This window comes from Phodopus roborovskii, unplaced genomic scaffold (genome assembly GCF_943737965.1).
Source record: "Phodopus roborovskii unplaced genomic scaffold, PHOROB, whole genome shotgun sequence".
In the NCBI taxonomy this organism is placed as follows: domain Eukaryota; kingdom Metazoa; phylum Chordata; class Mammalia; order Rodentia; family Cricetidae; genus Phodopus; species Phodopus roborovskii.
Genome location: NW_026125537.1, coordinates 1507557 through 1527099, shown reverse-complemented (window position 1 = coordinate 1527099; position 19543 = coordinate 1507557). Strand labels below are relative to the sequence as shown.

The window sequence follows — 19543 nt, the reverse complement described above, 5'->3', positions numbered from 1 at the left end:
CCTAAGGTTTCTAACAGGGGGGAAGTGAGGGGAGACCACTGGCTAGCAAAGCAAACTCTATGTTCCTGGACATGACTAGACACTGTCCCTGATAGTTCCCCTCTGTGAACACCAAGGAGCAGAGCCTGCAGGGCCAGAGCCAAGTGCTTTTCTGATTGGAGGCTTGGGTTGCTCCTGTCCTCATCACTGGCTTCCCTGAGACCACCCCAGAAACCATGTAAGTGCCTTTGTCCTTTCCCAGGACCAGCCTACCTCACTCAGGGAACTACTACCACCATCTGGCTCGGGTACCTGTGCTTGTCACTACCTGGGCCCTGTGTGGATCTAGAGAGCATCTTTTGGAAGTTAACACAATCCCTGCCAGGTAGCTTATGCTTGGGATTTCCACAGTATGTTTCTAGTTCAATACATCCGTTTTCACTGGCTGACAGGGCTGGAATCTCTGAGTCATAAAATGGAAGAAAACAAGCTGGCACCAGAGAGACATTTCCAGAATGTTCCAGAGCTGGCTGACTTTATTTTGGAAACAGCTTTTGGCTACAGACATTCAGGTTTAAGGCACATTCCAAACTAGAAGGATCCCAGCCAATGGCCAGGGACTGGCTTTATTCTTACATGGTTTTGCATGTAAGATGGGACAATTAATTTTTTTTGACCTTTTTCTAAAAAAGGAGTTTGGCAAAAACAAAACTCATGATAATTCTCACCAGATACAACTCTCACCAGATACAGTACTCTCACAAGGATGGGGTGTCCCACCCACTTACCACTCTCCTGAGAAACATGTATATAGTAAACACACTTATATGTTATCTGTCTGGCAATGGTGGTTTAAAAAAAAAGTTTTCAAATAAAAATACAAAATCACATGTCTACAACAAAGCTAAGAGTCTTAGTCACAAGCAATGAGGAATGATTGCAGAGGCCAGGAAAGAAAAACATCTATTCTGAACACTAAAAGGCTAAGAGGGCCAGGGAGATGGCTGCCTGAGAACTCGGGCCCAGCTGGGCCCTTTCGGTATGGTATGGGGATGAGGAGCTCAGACAGAAAAGGTCATGGTTCTTGGGGAGATATGGTGTGCCTGGGATACTGGATAGACTACGAAAACTGATGGATGCTCTCTGGCCCTTTCCCTGGCCAATGCCAGCAGGGGGCAGAGGTGAGACACGCTCAGTCATTGCCACCACAGATCTTCAGTAGAATCTTCCGATAGTCCCCAGAAGTATCTCCCTGGTTACAGAAACAAGAGTGAGGGTCAAGGGAGGCAAGGCCACTTCCTTTCTGGCCCCAAGTGTCCTTGTGGAGAGGCAGGCCTGTCTAAGTGAGAGTCCCCACTCAGAACCCACAGTGTAGAGATCACAGGCTTGAACAAGTATTGTCCCCAGATTCTATGCAAAATGAAAGCCAAAAGCCAGGCATGATGGCCTGTGTGTATAATCTCTGCACTGGGTAGGTGGAGAGGGCAGATCCCTGGGGCTGGCTGGCAGGTCTCGGGTCCTAGTGAGACTCAAAACTCAACATTTAGATGGCTCCTGAAGAATGATATTCAATGTTTACTCTGGCCTCCACATGCACGTACAGTATCATTTACCTATGATCAAAGTCAAATAAACAAACATCTAGAACAGCATTTTAATCAGCCTAAGAATCACCAGCCAGGCCTAATCAGCACTGCTCTTTGCCTAGAGCATGTACACTGGGATTCTACTGTAAAGCAATGCTGTCATTGGACAAATCTTTGTGACCGCCCATGAAGGACACCATTACTGTGCCGCTTCCTACTTCTCACAGAAGTGTCCAACACCATTGTGCTCTCTCCACGAGTGCTAGTCAGGGTTGGCGAATTTCACATCATTTTCTGTCACCTTAAGCTCTCTGAAGACAAGCTCTGTGGCTTCTTTAGCTGTCACAGCTTACGAGTACCCAGGCCACAGTATGACAGTAAGGACAAATCCTTTGCTACCCATAGCCTCATCTTCATAGCACAGGAATGGAGATTAGCTTTTCTTCAAAGAGGAGCCCAACAATATCAAATGTGAGTCTGAAATCAGACAATGTAGTGCTGGGGATCTAGTGCCACTCAGCTCGGGCATACAGGGTTTCTTTCCCAGTGTCTGTGGAGATTGCCACCACACCTGTGGAGGAACTATTATCCTTAAGAGATACTGGGCCATTGCCTGGAAGGTTTTCAGACCATGCTCAAGGGTCATGAGCCAGGATCAGATGCCAGACCCAGGCTGACCCAAGGGCTGAGCTACCTAGGTGGTTTCCACTATAAAGTGAATGGAGAGAAGGCTAGAGTCCAGCAAACGAGCTGAGCTCCAGACACTTGGGACACGAGCTCTCCTTGGTGGAGTGCACCCATCACAGAGTGGGCAGGGGACTCTCAAGGTTAGTGACACGGTAAGGGAGGGCCTGAGATTTCTCTATGCCATTGGCAGACACTCCTGTTCAGTTATTAAGTACTGGAGTCCTAGACGGTGGGCACATAGGGTCACAGGGTTGTGACCTGCCCTGTCTACAGGATCCTGTGATCTATTTGGAGGTGAGTGGATGAAGAAGCCCTAGGCTCTAGTGGAGAGGGGGAGGAGACAGGGAGGGCCTGGTTGGCCCTTAAGCTCATACCGTGATGTCATGGTACAGTGACTTGCCGTACATCCGCTTATACTCTGCTCGGATATCCAGGAGGTCAAGCTCGCTTCGAGACACCATGATGCGAATCAGGGTCCGGTCTTTTGTTCCTGCTCCCTGAAGAGTCAACCAGACAGAGTATGCACATGGGACCCCCATCCTCCCACCTTCCCTGAGGCCCCAGCCTCTCCTGTGCCTTTCATACTCAGCCCCTGTGGACCCACCACTTAGACCCAGGAGGCTTTAAGATGTCTTGGATTAGGGTCCCCTGCACACAAGATCTACATACCCTCATAGCCTTGTTGAGCCTTTCAGCAAAGAAGGCCGGGGTGTTCTTTAAGCATTTCACTGCAAGAGACACACAGTACAAGGGTCTGTAGGACACAGGAGGGCACACGCTACCCAAGTATCTTCTAAGGAAGCCTGGACATCAAACCTGCCACCACCCATCTACTTCTCTTCCTGCCAGCTGTGATCCCATGAATGTAGCTCCATACAAAGTAGGACCGACCATCAACCTAACCTCCTTCTTGGCATCACTTTGCAAAAAACACAGGCTGTGCAGAAAGTGATGGCTAAATAATGAGAAGAGGCACCAAGTTCATGGATGCCAAGGCATGAGGGGATCAAACAGAAGACCCTCGTGGAGAAAGGGAGGCCAAGGGGATGTAGTGTTTTTCTCAGGTCATGAGGGAAATGAGGATCTACCGCTTGTTCTAGTTAGAAAGATCCAAGAAATAGATACTAAAAGAAACGGACAAACTGATATGCCCTGGCGAGTAGAAATAAAAGTGGTGAGGGCTGTAGGGCAAAAACCCAACTCCACATTCGGGGGAGGTTTCTGCTGTGGAGGGTATATGCTGTTAGAGGCTCTCCCCGTGCTGGAAGCTGAGCCAACATTCCCTAGAATGGATACTGTTTTGCTGTTGCAAGTTAAAAAAAAAAAAAAAAAAATCTTTCCATGTGTTTCCCCATCACAGGCAGCTAACAACTGACTGCAGGGGTGTATTTTTAGAGGAAACTTGGCAGGATGTGAGTCACCTTCCTCCAGGAGAGCAGCTGGACAGACCTCCACTAATGTCCATGCTGTAGCTCCGTTCTACAGAGCTTTACCAAAAACACAAGATCCCTCTATCCCAGAGGCTGGGAGCTCACAGATTCCCACCAGCCAGATAGCATAGATTAGCAAGCTCAGATTCTGTACCTTCTCTCACTACATCACCTTCAACCATGGGACATGGAGCACCCAGCTTGCAGTCCATATTGCCCCATGGGTGGGCAGGCAGGCAAGCCAAGCTCCAGACACCTACCCACAGCCAGCATGCCCTGCTCCAGGTCCCCAGACATCTCCCGGCAGATGCTTTTCTCAATGTCTCGGCCTGTCATCCTCTGGTAATCATTGAAAACTAGCAGGAAGTAGAAGGGACATGTCACAGCCCGAGTCACAGTCTCCCAAATGTCCGTGCTGTGATCCTGATCTCAGCACCTTAGAATATGTACTAAAACAATGCCATGATGGTAGGCCCTGAGCCAAGATAACCGGTAGCACCTACGAACAAGGAAGTCAGGTATATATGTGAACTCACAAATCTCAGCTTGAGATAGCTTGACTTAAGAGTTTTTCTGCCTTTAGTTTTCACACATAACCACAGTTCTCTTCAAGTCCCACCAAGTTACCAAGTACTGTGCTGTATGCCAATGTGTCTTGAGTCTATTTAAGTCACACTGGGTTGAACTATGGTTTTCACTACATTAAGCATAATATATGCATTTTTGTTTATTTGTGTGTGATGGAACCATATCATATCCTGTCTCAGCCTCTCAAGAAGCTAGAACTACAGATGTGTGTCACTACCTAGTTTCAAGTGTATTTCTTCATTGATGCATTTTCACATGGATTTGTTGCATAGCATGTCATCAAACTGAGGAACATCTATGTAGGAAGAGACCACACATGGACATAGGAACAAGGAGACTCATCCAGAGAGAGAAAGACTGGGAAGAACCAATTCTGACAAGCTTTGTAGTGTTCAAAACTAACACATTCCTGTTGCTTAAGTACTGTTAGGACAGTAAAGCTGAGGAGACACACATGCGGGAAGAGCCCTGCCTCCCTTTCACTCTGCCCTGGACAGCCTGATTGCTCTATCGCAGCTCACAGGAAGCCACACCCTCAGCCACCAACCTGTGTGCTGCTTGATGCCCTTCAGTCAGAGGATTCCTTTATCGGGCAGTTGACTTGCTTAGCCATCTTGACCCACACTCTGTTCTCTTCCTCAAACCTCCACATTCCCAGTCTACGCCCCTTTTATTTCATGTTTCAGGCTCACCCTGCCCCACCCCAGTGTGAGCCACCATGACCAACTCAGACCCAACCCACACTGTTCTGTCATGCTGAAAATCTTTAGTTACAAACCCAGACTCTGCTGGCTCCTAAGAGAAGGAGCAATGCTAGACCCCACTGGATGAGCACTAGAGAGTCAGTTTAAAGAATGTGGCCTCTGAGCTACCCATGCTTCAGTAGCTGGTACTATATCAATATACATACTAGTGTACTGGTAACAATGAGTGGACTCAGTGATACAGGAGACAGACAGAGAGAGAGACAGAGACAGAGAGAAAGAGAGAGAGGGAGAGAGAGAGAGAGAGAGAGAGCGCCTATATAACATAGTTGTGCATGATGGTACATGCCTTTAATCCCAGTTCTCAGAAAGCAGAGGCGGCCAGCCTGGTCTACATAGCCAGTTTCAGACCAGCCAGGATTACCTAGAGAGATTCTGTCTCACAAACCAAAAACAAACAAAACAGAGCACATAAAGTTGGGAATAAAAAGTGGAGTGTGGATAGGGGAGAGCGTGGGAGTCAATATGATCAAAACATATCATATACATATATGAAATTCTCAAACATTAAAATAGGCAATGAATACATGTTGGTGAGTCCGTGTTCCCGCACACTCTGCCACAGCAGTCAGGTTAGAAAGCATGTCCTGGGTACAGGGATCAAGCCCAAACTCAGACAACCTACACATTGGCCTCATGCCAAGCTTGAGACTGAGGGGATACCTCTCTGGTCCTTTGGGCCTGGGTTAGAGGTCCTGGGGCAGGAGCAGCCAATGCCAGGACCCTTACCTCAACCCTCCCTGCAGCTCCTACAGCCTTCCCAAGCTGCCCTACACTCCATTCTGATTCCTCATGTGTCTGCCCACAGGGGCCTTGGACAACTCACCATGGCTTCCCATCCGAATGGCGGCTCCTTAGACTCCTGCTGTGGTTCAGGCACCATCTTCAAACTGCTGCTCTCTCTGGTCCACCCAAGGCCTTTCACAATCCCAAGGCTTCAGACACTTGGCCCCTCACAGCCCCCAACCTTCCAAGCCCAAGACCTCTACTGACATCCAGGCTCATCAATACAACTATCTTTCTGATGTCCTTTGCCTCGTGTCTATCCCACCTAATCTCCATTGAGGGTCACTGTTTCCTGCTCACTTAGCTGGTAAGAGTCCCTCTGTTCTCTTAGACTGCCTCATTCTGACACTCCGTGTCCAGCTTACCAACAAGCAGGCTGAACTCTGGCCCCTTCCACCCTAACCTCCCCTAAGCCACTGTATGGCTTTCTACCAGATCTCCTGCTCAGCTGTGAATCCTACACCCTCCTTGCATCACACTGGAGGCCCAAGTCACCTAGGAAATCTGGCAGCATGCTGTTTGCAAGCTGAGGGAAGGAGATGAACTACACTGAGGGCCTTGCTGTGACTTCTGATCTCTCTCAGGATGCATACCTAACTCCCTGGAATATTGCAGAGTTGCCTACCACCACTGCCCCAACCTTCTGCTATCCTCACTATCTGTTCCAGACACACCTGTCTCCCTCCGGGTTTCAATCTCATAGCCCCTCCCCCAACTCTATCCCTTTACCTTTTACCTGTTTCCAGTCCATTCTTTTCCTCTACATATTTGCTACCAGATCTGGGCTGTATTGAGTATTTGTCTTCTGATATGAGGCTGAACCCTTAAAGACAGACTACACCTCTCCATCACCCTATAGACAGAAACCCACTTTTATGGATTCAATAAGCTAAGTAAGTGCTACCCAGCTCTGCTGGAATGAAGTTTTTTTCCTTTCGTTTCATTTGTTGTCACTGTGGGGAAAGGCATATGACTTGTGTGTATGGAGGGCAGAGGACAACTATGCTTTTGCCTGTTGGACCATTGGTTTCCCCATCTGACATCCCTTATTTCAGTGCATGACAACCTACTTCCCCACCTTTTCCTTTGTCCTACAAGAAAAGCTTTCAGGAAACTTCCCATAGTGTCTTTTAGTGAATGTTCATGCAGAGGATATCAGCCAAATATCCTGTATGCGTCTTCTCCACATAATGTCCTGTCTGCCCTCATCTTAACTGACCTGGGACTATCTTACCTGCCACCAGGTGGGCACGGCTCCGGGAGCACAGAATCGCGTTGAACTTAGACTCATCTGTTCCTAGGCGGTTCTCTCCGGCTGCGTACAGCTCCTAGATGAGGAGGAAGATGCACGTGTATGGCAAGCATCATCTAGCTCCATAAAGCCCAGAGAGGAAGGGCAGTGAGAGTACAGGTTTGCTGAATGAACCCTGTAGGCTATGCTCCCTGCAGACAAGGCCTAAGCAACCATATTCTCTCATCTGTCCATGTGTAGCATAAAGGATTCTGAGTCCAGAGCTTAGCATCACAGAGGAGGAGAGAGAAACCTGGACTCAGGTCCTAGCTCGGAAGCAGCCTGCAATGGGATGCTAGGCAAGGCTCTGGCTCCTGAGCCTCAATCTCCTCATACAGAAAATGTAATCATTAAATCTGACTTGAGGTCATGACCTTGAAGCCCAGGGGGTCACATAGAGAAAAGGGTTGAGTGGGAAAGCTAGAAGGATCCTAATCAACTCCTCAGGAACAGTACTTCTCAGCAGTAGGGAGGAACACAGGTCCTACATCTCAAAAGTCAGCTACCAGAGTTCTGTGTGACATTTCCCAATCATGGAAAGTACCTTCCCTCTATATATAAATATGTAGGATGATGATGACTTAAAACCCAGTTACAAGCCAGGCAATGTTGGTGTACACCTTTAATCTCAGTACTCAAAGGACAGAGGCAGGTAGATCTCTGTGAGCTTGAGGTCAGCATGGTCTACAGAGTGAGTTCCAGGACAGCCAGGGCTACAGAGAAACCTCTCAGAAAAACCAAAAACCCAGTTATAGGACTGGAAAGAATGGCTCAGCAGTAAATCCAGTACCCTCTCCTGACATCCACAGGCATCAGACAGACACATGGTTAACAGATATGCATGTAGGCAAAACACTCAACATAAAAATAAATCTTAATCTCTATCAGTTCGAGTCCAGCCTGGCCTACAGAGCTAGTTCCAGGATAGGCTCCAAAGCAAAACAGAGAAACCTGGTCTAAAAAAAAAAAAAAAAAAAAAACCAATAAATTAATTAATCTTTATAAAACTTCCAAATGTGGGGCTTCATCCTGTCCTTTCCCCACACTTCACAATATATATCATGTTTGCTGAAGGGCATCATAGCTTTTAAAACCTATGAGGGTCTATTTGCCAATCTGCAACTTTTCCCCAGACCTCTAAGATGCCTTCCAGGCCTCAAACAGTCATGGAAGTTAACAGCACTGATGCCCCAAGACACTCTGGGGTTGAGATCCCTCAGGTCAAGATGAGTCTGAACATGTCAGGAAGGGAGAAAGGAGCTCATTTTCAGGCCCACAAACTCAGAAGGTGGATAAGTCAGGTACCTTCGCACACAGAACAGCACTTGCATGGGAGTACCCAAGCACGGGAAGTCCCACACCCCTGTGATCTTCAACTGCTGCAACATTTAGTGCTCTCACAGGTGGGAAACACAGAAGGCTGGGTGCCCTGTTCAGTGTGAAGTATCTAAGCACCCCAGAAAACCACAGCACATGGAACCCACCCACCAGTGTCTATCGCTCTTTCCATCCCAGGGAACCTAAGCCACAGAGCAGGAAGTGTGACCCAGCTCATGTTTATCAATCCCACAGTGGCACCTTGCCAGCCACCACACTCACCTGGACATCTCTCTGGACAAGGGACATATCCACATTTGTGCTCTCATCACGGTTTCCCTGAAAGAAAGGAGGCTGTAAGGTCAAGCCACTTTTTGGAAGACCATATCCCTCTCCTCACTCAATTGCCAGTGCTTTGATGTGCTCCCCTCCCATCTCCCGTCTTCCAATTCCCTCTCTAACAACCTGTTGTAAGGAAGGTACCTGAGAGAGAGAGATGAGGAGCCGCTGGAAATGTCCTGATGTGTCACTTCGAATGGCTTCCTCCAGAGTCTTTTTGAATTCTGAAAGACACACACCAGGGTCTACCCAACAGGCCACTATCTCTAAAGTCAGGGGGCAATGGCATGACAAGATACTTGGATCTTGGGCTGGAGATGACGGATGCCCTCATCTAATCTTCCAGGCTCATATAAACTTCTGACTCTGGGCTGATCTGACCTCTGGTCAGGCCTGGCCCAAATCCCACTTACGATTTTTCCCACCCTTCCTGACTAGAGGCACCTGCCTGTGTGTAAACAGCATGCAGGGCTGGGCTCTGGGTCAAAGCCCAGGGAGATGGGTGTGAGAGGAAACAGGATAAAAGGAGGCCAAGGACTAAGAGGTCCCGGAAGAGGGAGTGCCCAGCACCCAGGAAGCAAAACCATCCATAAAGAGTAGAGGCCAGGGAGCTTCTTACCTGTTTTGTAGGCTCTGTTTAGTTCCCGGATGTGTTCGTTACTTCGGGAAGCAAGGATTTCAATCAGGCAGGCCTCATCAGTACCCGCCCCCTATAGCAGCAGAGAAACATAACAGATATCATGCTGGTGACCCTCATTGGCATCTAGGAAGGACATTGGCAACAGAGGCCCCAAAACACATACACCCCACTCGTGCCTGAGAAGCTAGCTCCCCTCTCAGCCCTAGACAATGATATAAGGACAAGGGTAATGAGCAGGCATCAAATGAGAGACCATGGACCAGGAACTGAATCAAAGAAGGGCGAGCATGCCATGATTATCCCATGCCTCACCCTGCTGGGTCAGGCTGGGGTACTGGAGATAACTGTTTCTTCCACCTCCAGGTTCTAAATGAGATGAGGAACAGATGAGGGAAAGTCCAAAAGTAAGATTATAACATGTGAAAAGGGTAGAGTCATAGTGAACTAACTGTCTAGGAAAAGAAACCAGAAGGGACAAAAGGAATGGCCATGCCCAGAACAGCAGGAAGGCAGAAAACAGGGTCAGAGAGCCTGGCTTTTATATCAGTCTGAATCTTGGCTCAGCAGCTTACTGTATGACCTCAGGCAAGATGCTTAACGCTTTATGCCAAGCTTCTTGTTTACAAAGGGAATAAATGTGTGTCTACCTCCCTAGGAGTCTCTAATGGGACTAAATGGGCTAATCTGTTTAGAACATCTAGCTGACATGGTGTTTTTATCATTACCACTGCTGGCATGCTACCATCTTACAAAAGGTGTGCATGTTCATACCTTAGCCAAAGCTCCCTGCACGTCCAAAAAGAATATCCGCCATCTCTACTCATGGGTGCTCAAGGACACAACAGCAATTCAGCACAACTAGATCCCTTGCCTGCGATGTTCAAGCATTCCACTAACTTCTCATAAAGCTGCTGGAGGTGGGCTCTGACCACTCCCAGGCCCAGGCCATTGCCATCCTGTCTGCCCTTAGCACCTTCTAGACTGTAACAGGTATTGGGTTTCAGGCAGCCTTCTCTCCCTTCCAGACCATGCACAAAGCTTCTAGTAGAGGTAGAATCTGTGCCCAGCACTGTCAGGGTGCTATAGCCCGCACAGAACCTGCCCCATGGTCAAAATCTACCAGAGAGCCCAAGCTAAGCTGCAGGAAAAGGACCCCATGTGGAACTTGGGTTCTTCTAGAGCTAGATGTCTGGGTGATTAACACAGATGTGGGAACAGGTATCCCTGAATACAGCAGAGGGCAGACACAGCAGCCAGGAGAGCGAGGCGGTGCTCAGCAAAGAGTGGAGATGGAGACAAAAGTCTCTGTCCTTCTGCGTCCTAGTAGCAGCCCAACCCTCCACCCACACTACTCCCCACCAACTGAGTCTTCCCCAGCTGCTTCAGCTCCTCAGATGTGTTGCTGCTATTTCCTAGCCATGGTTCTACTGAATGAGAATGACCAACAACAGCTTCACACCCCTTCTGTCATCAGTGTCCTCCACAACCTCAGCCTTTTCACCTCCTGAGATGGAGACACAGACACTCCCTGTGAGGAATGGCATGCTACCTGCCACCTTGAAATACTACCATACACTCCTTCTAAAGCTCATGGGCTATAACCAGGAATGCCTGGAAGTCAGGCGAGGCAGCAAGTGGTAAGTGGGTGACACATTGCTCACTCCTCTTCTGCCTGGTCTGTGCCTATGCATACATGTGAAGGCAGTCACCCGTAAGTACAAGGACACACCTTGATGGCTTCCTTTATCTCATAGACATCAAACAGGACTGGGGTCTTCATCAGGGCCAGGATAGTCTTCTCAAAGTTTCCTGACAGTTCTGATTTTAGGTCTTTGATCAAATCCTGATTGGACAGTCAAACAGACAAAATCCACAGGTGAAGAGCACTGCAGACAGCAGGACTGACAGTATCAGGCCCCCCCATGACGAGAAGCCTGAGCTACAGCACTAACATATTCAGTATTTATATAACTTTACCTAAAACTCAAAACTGGGAAGCCTTTTCCATCAAAGCTGTTCCATTAACTCAACCTCCCAGGATCCCCTGCAAGCAACGGTGGGGAGAAGTGACCCATCTATAAGGCTTGTCTTGGCAGAACCAAAGCTAGAGTCTGCAGCAACCCTAACTAAGCTCACTGTCCATCTTGGAGACCTAGTCCTATGAGGCTCCAGTTCCTGGAAAAGCAGAGTGAGTGGGCTTGCAGCTATGCTGGTTGTGGGCCCTGGAGCTAGGCTTGGGAGGACCAGGCCTCAATGGTCTTCCTGCATTCGCCTCTGCTCCTCACCTTGCCATAGGCTGTCTTGAAGGACAGGAGGATCTGCTGCCTCTGCTTGTTAGAACGGCTCCCTAGACAGTCGATGATGGCCTGTTCATCCGTTCCTAGGAAAGAGGAAGGTGTAGAATGCTATGGATTATGTATGAGGGTACTCTCTGTGACATGGGCTCTCCCAGCCCAGGGCCTCCTATTCTTTCTCCTGAGCATCTAAGACAGTCTTCTTCCATCTCTCTGGCCAGGCTTGCCTCCCCCTCCCATACAGTAAACTTCCCAGGGAACTGGGAGGGCACAGGTAGGATTGGAGTCAGTCGGGTGTGTGTCTCTGTCTCTCTGTCTCTCTCCAAGACAGGTTTCTCTGTGTAGTCCTGGCTGTCACGGAACTCGCTCTGTAGACCAGGTTGGCCCCAAACTCACAGGAACAGCCTACCTCTGCCTCAGTCTAGTCTCTCTCTCTATATTTATTTATTTATTTACTTATTATAACCAAGTCCATTTACTCAGTCTAGTCTCTTACCAAAGCCCTTCATGGCCTTCCGAAGGACCTCAGCATCTCGCAAGGGGTCAAATCCAGAAGCATCTGTGATGGTGCCTCGGTTTCCAAACTGCTTAGACAAATAAGGCTCAAGTAAGATGACCCACACATGCCACCTAAGTGTGCATGACTCTTCACCTCCTCCCATGCCCCAAATACCCACTTCTCTAGGCCCTGAGGCATTTAAAGGAAACCTGAAGTCAACACTAGAGCTACTAGACATAAACAGTCCCAAGGCTCATGTGTCGATACTGTTTAGAAAACAGCTACTAGAAGGATATGAGTCCTTGAAAGGATACTGGGGCCCACCAAAGGTCTACAGTGACAACAAGGCCAAGCAGCCATTGATAGAAACCGTAAGCCAAAGTCAACCTTTGTCCTTTTAAGGCGTGTTTCCCTTGGGTATTTATACACAGGCTTACTGTTGCCTAGCAGGTGATCTTCCTAGTGGCTAGTGTGTACTGGTTATCAAGGCAGTAAGGAGTTATGCTCAGAAGAGATAAGGGAGAGTGGGACCCAGTGCAGAGTGGGAAAAGTGGGCACAGTGTGGGGGTGGGAATGGGAGCAAGAAGAGGTGATGGACCCTCTGTCTAAAAGTACTCAGCCAGCACATACCACTAGCCCTGTGCTTGGCTGGTTTGGCCATGTAACCATGACAGTGAATTTTAGGCATTGGAAACATGAACTGATCTCCAGAAGGAGCCAAGATAAACCTGGAAGAACAGCCAATCTTTCCTACTCAGAAAGGATTCTGAGAGCCCTTCACATTTGTCTAGAAGGGGCCTACTGGGTGTGAGGCTGTGAGACCAGAGGCCTCAGGAGCAATCTCACACAAGGGGCCACCATCAGGGCAGGGCTTCCAGACTCCTTTGAACTTAGTTTAGTTAGCACTCACCTGGGCTGGAGGCACAGCAGGGGTGACGGTACTGGATCCTGAGTATCCTGGGTAACTTGGCACTGGCTGCTGCCCAGGGGGTGGCATTGGTGACTGTCCAGGATAGGTCATTGGAGGCTGTCCAGGGTAGGCCCCTGGAGGCTGCTGCCCAGAGGGTGGCATGGGCTGGCCTGGCATAGGAGCCCCTGGGTATGTTGGATATGAGGGCATCCCAGAAGGTGGGTTTCCCCCTGGGGGTGGATACATTCCATAAGGAGGGACAGGCTGCTGGGCAGGAGGAGGCTGCCCAAAGCCACCAGGAGGGACTGGAGGATAGGCACCCCCAGGAGCTCCAGGATACAGATTTGGCATGTTGGCTCCTCCAAATGTCCCAGACATGTTGGTTGCCTGCCAAGTACATAAAACAGAGCCTGAGACTCACAGGCCCAGAAAGGCTGGCACCCTGTCTCTCTACCCTCCCCTATGGTGTTCTACAATTGCTCTGAGTAAGGAACCCTCTATCAGACCATGCCCCAGTACTGGGTATACTTAGCAATGGATGCATGCACCACTATGCTAGGCTCAGCCGTGCCCCACTCCCAATAGGACATGAAGGGCATTCCCCCCATGGATGATGGGTACACCTGCTCAGTGAGCAGGACAGCTGAACTCTGATATGGATCACTCTGTATACAAACCAGAACCTCCATCCCTTCTGGAGATGGAAACATGCAAGATGAGGTTGCTTCTTCCAACCAAGACTAACTACGCAGAGCTAATCATTCAAGGACCCAGAAAGTACAGGGGCCCCTTCTACAGGCATGGGGTAGTCCTGTCACACAAGCCTGCTCAGTCAACTGAGGCAGGTGGGTCTGCACATGCCCAGAACAAAAGACTGACTCCTCACTTTACCTTCTGATGCCCAATGTGAAATGGGTCCCACCATCTTCATCCCTCACTTCCCCTCTTCAACCACCAGACCTACTCTTCACTGTCCCCAAGCTCATCAGGTCAATGGGCACCTCAAGAACTGGCCGTCCCTAGATATTTGCATAGCACATTTCTGTACCATGTCAGATCTTTGTTCAAGGTCCCTTTTCACGTCCCACCTTAAGGCCTTTGGTCTCCATTACCCCACCAGCATCTCTGACCCTTTATCATACTACTATTACCTACTCTACCCCCTCTGCCCTGTGCTAGGGATTGAACCTAAGGCCTCAGACATTACAGGCACTCTACCACTGACCATTATATCCCCACCTCTCCTTTACTTTTTATTTTGAGACAATGACTCTCTAAGTTGCCTAGGCTGGCCTTGAACTCACCTGTAGCTGAAATGGGCCATGAACTTGGGATCCTCCTGCTTCGGCCTTCCAATAATCTATGATCATATGCCTATGCCACCAGGGTCATGTATCTACTTCCCTAGCTTCCTTACTCTTTTCTTCCTCTCACCCACCCTTTCTTTGATTCTTCTGTTTTGAGACAGGGTCTATGTTGCCCAGGCTCAGCTAAGTGCATGTCACAATGCCCAGAAACACCTGTCACCTTTCAATATTGCCATCTGGTAATTTATTTTCTGTCTCCTCTCTATAATGTGGAGTGTATATGGATTGAGATTTCTATTTGTACAGGTGCACGTGGAAGTAAAGGTCACATGTCTACCTTGTTTGAGATGGCGTCTGTTATTGGCCCTGGAAACACTGGCTAGTCAGCAAGCCCAATGGATCTGCTTGCCTCCACCTCTCTGACACTGAGATTACAAGGACCACACCTGGCTTTTTTCACATGGGTCCTGGGATTTGAACTCTGGGCCTGAGGCTATCTCCCCTGGACTATCTCCCCAGTCCAGAGATTTTTGTTTGTTGTGTTCACATATTCTTAGTTCCTAGGACAGCCTGGCATAAAATTTGGGTGTCTACTAGTTGCACTGTTCCTACTAAGGGCACATTTGTTTTCTGATTATAAGATAAACTCTTCTAAAAGCAAAACAACAAATAGAAACAGCCTAAACCAGCCTAACCTACCTAACCTACCTGCTACATTACTGCCAAGTACCAACCAGAATGGCATCTGTATGTGTATATCCCCATACTCTCCACCCACACCCTCCCTTCCCTACAGAATTTGTGCTCAGCTTATAATTTCCCTGCAGGTACCAGCCTTACCCAACCTCCCAGGGCCTAAAGGATCTGAGTGAGAAGACCACCAGATCCAAGAATTGCTTCCCCACACATAGATGGGGAAAGACCCTCATATTCTGTAATCAGCACTTCATGCTCACACAGACAGGCATGAGGTATCTCTGGAGCCTTGGGGTCAGCAGCCTTCATCACTAGAGCCCTGCAGCCACTAGCCCAGGGCACCTTGTCAGGGGCCTGACTCACCATGCCTGAGAGGTAGTCCTGGTTGAACTGCCCTGCATAGTTGGCCACATTATCCAGCCCAATGGGGGGCATGCTGGGAGGAGGGTAGCCAGCACCTCCCCAGGGACCACCACCTGAAAGCAACACCAACCTCATCAGCTCGCATCCCTAGCCCAGTGAAAGGGCAGGAAGGAGGGCTGCAGAGGAACATGCAGCAGTACTCAAGCCAATGTTATGAATACCCAGAAAGACCGGAGCAAGGTCAGGGGAAGGAGAAGAGCTTTCTCTTACTCCAGGGAAGAAGGCAGGTTGGGCTCTCTGTGGGGATCCAGGCATCCTCTCAAACCCAGCATCATGGGTTGAGGGAACAGATACACCCTTGGGCTCTGTCCTGAGTGTGTGACATCAGTGAGTTCCATGCATGCTAAGGATTCTCAGATGGAGGGAAATGGACATGGACACTGTAAAGGACAGCAGCAAGAAGCTGATTGGCTGTGAGTCCTGGGGCAAGGCTCTCAGCCACTCTCATTCTTGTTTTCAGACAACTGGAGATGATGACAAATGTGACCTCAGGCTGCTGAGGTAAGGGCTGAGTAGCCACCTGTGTGGGGCTGAGCCAGCAACATAACCTGTGCTTGCCAGATGCATTCTCACCCAGGGAAGTCCAAGTCTGCTCTGCAGCTCCTGGGCTTTGTAATACCTGGATGCTGTCACAGGTAGTAAAGTTTCTGCTGGGAAAGGGACTGTTTCAGAAGGAAGATCAGCTGTGCTGCTGCTGCTGGCCATGTGGGTGATCTCACCTCACCACCAAGGCTCTTGTGAGCCAGAGGGAGGGGCAGACAGGGAGGGACAGTGAAGCGACCCTTGGCATGGGCCTCATTGGGAGAGAATCCAAAATCATACTCCTTGAAACAAGATAGGATGTCTGGAAGCAGCATTTTGAAGGACACTCCTACAGGCTGCCACTGCCTGTCTTGTTAGTAGTGGGGACAGCCAGGGGAGGGAAAGAACCTTGAAGCCACTTTGTACAGGAGTGTAGCAGGTCTTTGTCCATTTGTCAGCTAATAAGACCTCCCCAGAACCAGCAAAAGCCAGGCCCCAGAGGGGTATGAAAGAATAGACTCCACCTTTTTGTACAGGATCCACCCCAGGTCTTCTTACCTGGAGCAGCTGGAGGGTAGCCACCAGCAGGTGGGGGGTAGCCTGGGTAGCTCATGGTTGACACTGGAAAAGAAAGGAAAGTGCACTGAGATCATGCTGAGGATGCTCCTCACCAGGTCCCCTGGGATCTCCTTCTTAAGAACACAACCCACTGCCAGGCCACTACCTGAGGGATTAGCTCCCTGGGCTCCAGTACAATCCAGGCCACAACTCCCTGCTGGGCCCACCCCAAGGCTACAACCCCACAAACCAGCTACTGGTTCCCTGACAGCTGTTCACCCAGGCCTGGTTTCTGCCTCCACCAACAAGGGTACAAAGTGTTTGCCGTCCAATCTGCTCTGACATCATATTCTAGATAGAGCATTGCCTCAGACTCCGCATCTACTTGTCTCATCTTCCTTGTCCTTATCACTATTCCTCCCACAAAAGAGGACCCTGTTTCCCTGCACCCCATCTACAACTCTCAAGCCTGCCACAGCTACCCCCCACCCCAGGAATCAGATCCAAGCCTCGAGTTTAGACCTGCATTCTCTAACACAAAATAACATGGTTGTATGGGAGTCGTCATTCTTACAGCCAAGAGATGCCCTCAGAAGAGCCTGTCTTCTGCAGAGCCCTGAACCAGCCAGGTATCAAAGCCCAAAGAAAAGTAAGAGTGTTACATGGGAAAGAGTCAGGAAGGGAAGCAGAGGGAACACCTGCTCTCACAGTCCTCTGTACACAGGTCTTTGGTGACGCCCCTGCCAATTATAATGACCAGGAAGAACAGAGATCAACCATTGCCCTTCAACCTGCTTGCTCTTGGCACACAACAGCTGCTGCTGCTGCTGCAGTTAAGTGCAAAGGTCCAGGCCAAGGGTGTGAGAGGAAATTCATGGCCTCCACAGTCATGTCCACCCTGTTTCTTACACTGGCTCCTGAATTATGCCAAGGGACTGTAGAACATCATGGGCTCCACCATCAGTCCCTGTTCTGAGTAAGTTCCCAGGTGATGGACTGGATCCGAGGTCCCACTTTAAAAACTGTCCAGAGACTATCCACTTAAAGTACTCTAGTCACCCATCATGTCTACCTTGAAGAACTAAATATGCTGTCCCAAGAAAGTTGCAGAATTCCTTTAGGGTACCACTGGCCCCCCCAAAAAAGGGACATGGCTTTCAGCCCACTTACTCTGGCCACTGTGTCCAAAGGGGAGAGTAGACAATACAATAGGAAACGAGGTGATGCCTTCATGGCCATGGATGGAGCCTGCAGACCCTTGCCCTTTACACAGCCTTGTCTTTCTAAACTCCTATGCATGTGTGGCTCCTAACATGTATGCAGGGCCACTCACAACTGCCTCCAGAGGAACCCTGACACCTTTTGGGTCCATGGATACCTGCACAGGAATATGCATGTGCACAAATGCAGATGCAAACACAGACCAATCTTTTTCATTTTTAAAGAAAGAAGGCAGACTAAGAGGTGTGGGTGTATACATGCACAGACAACCCTCGGCACTGTACACAAAGCACTGGGTACCGCTAGTTGCCTCAGGAAGAAAAGCTGGCTGAAGGTAAAGCTGACTTCCATGTACAGATCCTACATATCAATGATTGCCTAATAAAAGCAACTTTAAGAAAAAGCTGAGGAGCAGTGTGAAGAAGCAGCGAGAATGACCCCCTGCTGGACCAAACCCATACATGCACTGCTGCATCCCCGCATTCAGAGCTGACATCATCCCCCACCACTGCTACACCCAAAAGAAAGGCCGAAAGGGATACTAAAGGAGATAAAGCCAAGGTGAAGGACGAGTCACAGAGAAGATCCACAAGGCTGTCTGCTAAACCTGCTCCTCCAAAGCCTAAAAAGGCCCTTGCAAAGAAGGGAGAGAAGGTACCCAAGGGGAAGGGGGAAGAAGGGGAAAGCGGATGCTGGCAAGGATGCAAATAATCCTACAGAAAATGGAGATGCCGAAACAGATCAGGCACAGAAAGCTGAAGGTGCTGGAGATGCCAAGTGAGATGTGTGCATTTTGAAAACTGTGTACTTCTGGTGACTGCACTGTCTGAAATACTATTTTTTAAATCAAGTTTTATAAAAATGCAGAATCTTGCTTTACTTTTTTTTTTTTTTAAGCTAGGTTGTTAGCACACAGAACACTTCATTGTTGGGGGGTGAGGAACATGTGTCACTAGCAAAATGTCTCCTAAGCTGGACTGATGATGGTTGATGGAAAACATCTCTCCTTGACAATTTAGAGTCTCCTCTTGGCTCAGGAGAGACATACCTAGTGTTGACATATGTAGCCACCATGGCACAGAATGCCTTCTGTGGGAAAACTCTAAATTCATTTTTTATATTCTCTTCCCCTTGTACCATCAACATAGACTTAACTCCCTTAAAACCAAAGATCTGGCTAGGAACTGATGGCGGCCAGGACACACTGACTCCAGACATGGCTTTCCTAACCTTAAGTTTTGGGTTTCTTTGCCTGCAGATCAGTGGCCCAGCTGGGTGGCAGGTGGCTCCAACCTAGGATCTGGATGGGACTCCAGGATGCCTGGGGCCTCCCCTCCCTTCAGCAAGCCCGTGGCCGCATGCACGGGAACGAGTACCAGCCTAGCAATATCAAGGCAAGCACAAGCATGGCTGGATCCATCGGCTGAGCACCCCAACAGGCGTGCAGGTCATCCTCCGCTGCAGGGCCGCAAGTCCCTGAGTCACTGAGGAGCCTTGTCGCGCACCCAAGTTGGGGCCCCATCCCTTCCTAGGCTTTGGAGTATGAAGAAATCAGAACTTGCAAAACCCCGAGGTCCCTGCATCTCCCAATCCACAGCACAGTTTCTGTGCACGTTTTTGAAAACATCTTTGCAAGCCAGGCTCTTTAAAAACACCGCAGTACTCACGGTTCAGCCATTCTGAAGTTTTACCGGTTCCTTAATAAG

At 49.1% G+C, this 19543-nt stretch overlaps 1 protein-coding gene across 2 annotated transcripts in view; it reads right to left on the bottom strand.

The window, feature by feature from the left end:
* Positions 1–482: 482 nt before the first annotated feature.
* The window catches only part of Anxa11 (annexin A11), a 43645-nt gene continuing 24584 nt past the window's right edge, over positions 483–19543 (bottom strand). For both annotated transcript variants that reach the window (XM_051176692.1, XM_051176691.1), the window contains exons 2-15: positions 16617–16679; positions 15477–15589; positions 13111–13497; positions 12198–12285; positions 11693–11787; positions 11137–11250; positions 9387–9477; positions 8912–8991; positions 8711–8767; positions 7055–7148; positions 3943–4038; positions 2922–2980; positions 2627–2749; positions 483–1231 (exon numbers count right to left, since the gene is read on the bottom strand). In XM_051176692.1, coding sequence (XP_051032649.1) covers positions 1172–1231; positions 2627–2749; positions 2922–2980; positions 3943–4038; positions 7055–7148; positions 8711–8767; positions 8912–8991; positions 9387–9477; positions 11137–11250; positions 11693–11787; positions 12198–12285; positions 13111–13497; positions 15477–15589; positions 16617–16671 — 1512 coding nt within the window. In that variant the 5' untranslated portion in view covers positions 16672–16679 and the 3' untranslated portion in view covers positions 483–1171. The remainder of the gene's footprint in view (positions 1232–2626; positions 2750–2921; positions 2981–3942; positions 4039–7054; positions 7149–8710; positions 8768–8911; positions 8992–9386; positions 9478–11136; positions 11251–11692; positions 11788–12197; positions 12286–13110; positions 13498–15476; positions 15590–16616; positions 16680–19543) is intronic.